General features: G+C 35.6%; 1 protein-coding gene across 1 annotated transcript; it reads right to left on the bottom strand.

Moving 5' to 3' along the window:
• Nucleotides 1-1,596: 1,596 nt before the first annotated feature.
• Nucleotides 1,597-5,187, bottom strand: LOC127127279 (receptor-like protein kinase FERONIA). The gene is made up of 2 exons (XM_051056431.1): nucleotides 4,924-5,187; nucleotides 1,597-4,598 (listed from the first exon to the last, which is right to left on the bottom strand). Exon 2 carries the CDS (start codon nucleotides 4,535-4,537, stop codon nucleotides 1,835-1,837), a length of 2,703 nt encoding a protein of 900 aa, XP_050912388.1. The 5' UTR covers nucleotides 4,538-4,598; nucleotides 4,924-5,187; the 3' UTR covers nucleotides 1,597-1,834.
• Between the last annotated feature and the right edge of the window lie 740 nt (nucleotides 5,188-5,927).

Raw genomic sequence — 5,927 nt, forward strand, 5'->3', positions numbered from 1 at the left:
AAAAATTATTCTTTATGTTATTTATCTTGATTTTAAATTTAAAAATTGACAAAATTATATTAGAGGTCTTTTAAATTATTATTTTTGTAATAGGTTGATCTTTTAAAAAAAATTGTAACAATTTGATCATTTAAGTTACAAAACGTATGCATCATTGTCCTTTTTTAACATAGTGAAGATGTTAATTGTGGATGCAATTATTTTGAGTGGTATGAAAATGATGAAGTGCATCCAGAAATACAACAATCAACCGTTTTTAAATGTTTAAAATATAAGAAAAAAGATGTAGAAATTACCCTAAAAAACCAAGTTGTTACAAAAAAATACTTAAAATACTTTCTGATATAATTTTTCCTTAAATTTTTTACATGATTTTTGAGGTACAAGTGTGAGTTGAAAGTCTCACGTTGTTTAGAAAAGTGGAGGTTGAACACGTCATAAGTGTGAGGACTCATATATCTAATACCTTAAGATTTGTGAATATGTGATGACTCTCTCACTTATTACTCTTAATCTAATGTGGATATTCCTCCTCATGAAACATAAGTGGTATCAGAGTCTAATTCGAGTAAGAGATCAACTCTTTTATTAAAAATCTTCTTGAAATGATATTGATTAGATGGAGATACGTGTGTGTATGGATGACAGTGAGAATAAAAGATTATACTTACACTTAAGAGAGATTATTAAGATACAAGTGAGTTGAAAATCTCAAGTTAATTAAAAAAGTGAAGGTTTATCTTGTCGGTCATTTTTTACTCAATGCGTTTCAAAGTTTAATTTTCAATAAAAATAGCAATGATATGTCATAATCATATCAAACAGAGTACTAATTCAAACATAATATTAATCATTCCAAACAACCACATCCACCTTATTTCATGTTTTGTAATGCAACTTCATTGAGACATTACCCTAAACATTACACCTCCAGCTATTTCAAATTAAAATCAAGCAATTAAATTTATTATAAGCCAGATCACCTCCGCTGTGCATTTAATCATTTTCTTTTGACCAGTGCTACATATTTAATTTGGTCACCTTGCATAATACTAAAAGCTAAGATAAAGACAAGAATGAATAAACAACTAAAATACTAGTATGTGACGATGAAATTCGGTGTTCATTGTGACATTCATGTTTGAATGGGACCCTTTTCACATTTGAGCATAAAATGTCTACCTGTTGACAACCTATACACAATCAAAAGTTGAGGATACCTCATCCTCTCTAACACTTCCACACGTTTTGGTGAGTGCTTCTCCTCAACATATGTCATATCCTAATCATAAATATTCTACACTTCAAAATATTTATGATTTTTATATCAATAATATCATAATAAAACAGAGATTTTTTTTAATTCACTCCTATAAAACATGGGGTTTATCAAAATTGTATTTTTTTAAGGTAATAATTGTCACATATAAAGATATGTTCAGGTCACATAAAAGGTCTAATGTGGAACTCTTAACCTCAATCATTAATTTAAATCTCCTTAGTTACTGCAAAATTTTATTGAATGAGACACATGTAACCATTGCCTTGCAGGTCTTATAAATCATGGAGGAACCCTAGGAGTTTGGTTTCCAAATATTAAGATTACAACAACCTCATTATACAATAACACTTGCTCTTCAATCTTATGTGTTCACATATTACAACTTAGATACTCATAATAATGAATCAGAAACAATAATACAAAAGTGATTAATAATAATAACAATATTAGGTAAATTAACAAGTAAACATCATATTTTTGCTTAAATCAGATTTTACTACCCAAACTTGAGTGTTTGTCCATGTAATGTAAGGAATTCTTACTAGATGAACCTTAACGTCCTTTTGGATTCATGATCTGTGAAAACACAGCACTAGGAGTTAATCCATCAGAATCTTCACTGGCCAAGCTTCTGCCACCAATGCTCATCGACATGCCACTGCTTTTGGAGTCGGTCACATTACCGTCATAACCCGGCATCGCATCCACATCCTTCTTTCCTTTTGAATCTGTAAACAATGGCTCGTCTTCACCGCATATTCCGCCAAAACCGCTGCCACTCTCCTCCGCGCTTTCTTGCAACTGCAAAGCAAATTCCAGGTTCCACAACACATCGCCCATGGATGGCCTTTCAATGCCTTGGTCGTTCACACACTTCATTGCGGTCTCGGCGAACTTCTTGAAACATTCTGGAGCTATCTTGCCTTTTAGATAAGGATCTGTTATTTGGTCAAGAATTCCTTTTTTGTAGCAATGATATGCCCACTCAGCTAGACTGACTTGTTCCTTAGCAAGTGTCGGGTTCAAAGCCGGGCGAGCACAGAGTATTTCGAATAGAACCACACCAAATGAGTATACGTCGGATTTGTCGGTGAGTTGTTGCCTCCTGAAGTATTCTGGATCCAAGTAACCAAAACTACCCTTTACCACAGTACTTACATGTGTATTATCCAATGTAGGACCTGTTTTCGACAAACCGAAATCAGAAACCTTGGCCACCCATTTCTCATCTAGTAAAATGTTTGTTGTCTTCACATCACGGTGAATGATAGTATGTTTTGCACCGGTGTGAAGATAGTGCAAACCGCGAGCAGCTCCGATGCATATCTCAAGCCTTTGCTTCCATGGAAGTGGAGGTTTCTGGGTCTTGTATAGATGCTCCCTGAGTGTTCCATAGGCCATATGATCATAGACAAGGATCATTTCGGTGTTCTCTTCACAGTATCCGATCAGTGAAACAAGGTGTCGATGACGAAGTTTGGAGAGCATTTCAATTTCAGTTTGGAATTCGTGCACACCCTGCTCGGAGAGTGGATTCCCACGTTTAATTGCAACTTTCGTTGACCCTCCATCAATTTCTCCTTTGTAAACCTTGCCAAATCCTCCCACGCCAAGAATCAAAGCCTCGTCAAAGTTGTTCGTAGCAGCCTTGATTTCAGCAAACGAGAAATGGCGACAAAGATTTGCTGGAAGAGAGGACGCGTAACTTCCTGTTGTGTTGGTCTTGGCAGAAGCTGCTGAGTGTGAATTACCGTAAAGAGAAAGTGGAAGCCAGCCAGACGGTCCTTCACTTGTGCTAGAATCTTTTCCATTCCTACGGCGTCGGGATTTGCCAAGAGCAAATAGACCAATCAGAAGTAATAAAACAACTCCTCCACCAACACCTCCAGCAATGATTCCTATATGATTCTTAGATTTACCGTGACTGGATTGCCTCGCCGATGATATGTCAATTTTGTTTTGCACCAGAAGAGGAGGAGGGTTTGTCCCTGCCAGATTACCTTTACTATCACTAATTTTGAATATCTCTATTCCATTCAAGATTGCGTCGTAGTAATTGGCCTTATCAGATGTATCTGGATACAGTTCAAGCCAAAGGTCTTGTCGTGGTGGCCCATTGGGAGCAAATACAACATAATCTTTATGCACAGGAACCCCATTTGAATGTGGAAGGCCATAACTCTTTGCCCAGCCAATAACATCCGCCCCATCCTGAGCAGTTTGATTACCGAGGAATATATCAAACACTCTTTGATTAATCTTGGTTATAGCTGTCGTACCCTCACAAAAATGAAGTCTCACAAGATAGGAAAACCCAGAATCAATTGAAAAAATCCAAGTCAAGTTGTAATTCAAACTGATATTGCTGTTCGGACCCATCGATCTGGCCGTCAAGTAGACGTCTTTCGGAGCAATATAAGATGGTGTACCCGGAGGATACTCAAACTTCACTTCTGGATCAGCAGTCTCGGTAACTCCAAATGCGGCCCCATAGATGTAAGTCACATCATCGACCCACGACCTAAACATGCCGGTATCGTGGGAGGGTGAGATATCATTCCCACCCACATTTAACCTATAAACATTCTCAAGTGCAGTGCTGTTGTCAATGGTGAAGGTACTCTCTGTACCAACAATCATGGTGGCTTCATCTGTAGAAGAAGTATAAATATCAGGCATGGACACAACCTCAACCCCATTAACAAATGCATAGGCTTTAGATGCATTCGTAGATGGAGTAAAAGTCACATTCAAGGTTCCTTCATCAACATGGATTGCATATTCCTTCACAATGTAGTCAAAATTCAAACCCAAACTAGTCTCAATAACACTGAAATTCCTAAGCACGGTGTAGGATTGCGCTGTCACCCCAAACCTTGCATCCGATATATTGAGACCGGAATAAGAAGCCGGATAAAAGTACAACCGGAGGAACTTCCAACCAGAAGCCACCGGAAAACTGTAGGTATACGGCGATTGGAAAACACGCGCCGTCATGAATGGAATCTGAGGGACTGCAGGATCTTGAGTTGCAGCCTGTGCCGGGTTGGATTTACCGTTTGAAGAACCAAACTTGGAACCAACATCAGTGGTCCATTCACGGCCATCAGGATCAGTACTAACAGCCGGACCTCCACAATTCAGCAAGATTTTATCCGTAGGCTTAAAATCAGCTGCCAGAACAAGTTCAATAGCCAACACCAAGCACAGAAACAATGGAACACAAACGAAGTATCCATTCATGTTCCTCTTCATGATACACAACAAATCCTAAACCACAAAACAAAACCCTTGTTTTGTTTTTTCTTGCTTACAACTGCAAACAGTTCAATTTGATGGGATTGCAATTAAATTTACAATCTAAACAGACCCAGAATTGTAAAACAAACAAAGACCATAAATTTGATTCAAAGATCTGATTTTAATAACACCCAGATCAGAAAAGTAAAGTGGAGTTATGTGGGGTGTTATGATCAAATTGGAACAAGAGTTACCAAAATCAGCAAAATTCAACAAGGGAAAAATGATGAACTAGATTTAGAGTTAAGAGGAGATTGTTTAAGAAAGAATGGTGTGGGAAAATGAAGTTGAAGATGGTGTGAAGCAAGAAAAAAGGTTGAAGAAAGAGAATGGAATTTTACCTTTATGTCATGGGAACAAGATGAGCTGAAAAAGGAAGCAACTCGGTGAGTCAAAGCGGAGCGATCCCGTGAATTTAGTGTTGGATTATAGATGCTAGTTGAAGCTTCCAGTTAGAGAGAGAGAGAGAGAGAGAGAGAGAGAGAGAGAGAGAGAGAGAGAGAGAGAGAGTTTTGAAGAAGGAGATGGAGTGAGAAAATTGCACATACTAAATAAAGAGAACAATAATCTAAATGTTGTACCCAAATTCTAACTTGTATTAAAAAATGAAAATAAATATCTGTAAATTTTAGACAAATGTCAATATTTGTTAAGAAAATAGAAAACGCTTATTTTATACAAACATTCAACAAATAACATGAACGCACTAAATTATAAAGAGATTTTAAAATTATTTTTAAAAAATGTAATAGATTAAAGTCTTTTTGTTGAACAGTAATGTGAACACGGCTGATTAATATTAGGTGGATAAAATATTATGTGTTGGATTTTAATTTAGAATTTTATATTTGTGAACAGGATTGGTCCTGATTTTTAGAGATAGTAGTAGATAATAAAAATTGACTTTGAATAAAAACTGAACAATTGATTTTGAACTTTTTTTTGTTTTGTTTTTCTCTTTTGTTTCAGAAAGAAAGTCATTTTTTCAGATTCAAAGGAATGGATGGTGTTTGTGGTTGTCATGGCGGCAGTGCGATACAATGATTAGTGTGTTGGAGACGAAGATTCAATAGTGAAAAGGAAAATAAATATGAAAAAATATATTAATATAAAAATGAATACTAATATATAAAAAATTGAATAAAAAAGTAATTATATTTAATATAAATTTAAATAATCAATTTGTTCGTGTGGATTGACGTGTATTTCTTTTTTTAATAATACTTTTTTAGATAGAATTCTTAAATTAGAAATTTCATACATGAAGTTGCTTCATATTTTAATTATATTCATGTGTAAAATAAATTAAAATTAAATTAAAAAGAAATAAATAGTAAAGAAAACA

This window comes from Lathyrus oleraceus, chromosome 3, assembly GCF_024323335.1.
Source record: "Lathyrus oleraceus cultivar Zhongwan6 chromosome 3, CAAS_Psat_ZW6_1.0, whole genome shotgun sequence".
In the NCBI taxonomy this organism is placed as follows: domain Eukaryota; kingdom Viridiplantae; phylum Streptophyta; class Magnoliopsida; order Fabales; family Fabaceae; genus Lathyrus; species Lathyrus oleraceus.

What these genes read in the sequence shown, in the direction of transcription:
- LOC127127279 (XM_051056431.1), bottom strand. Translation starts at nt 4,537, where the DNA reads ATGAAGAGGAACATGAATGGATACTTCGTTTGTGTTCCATTGTTTCTG.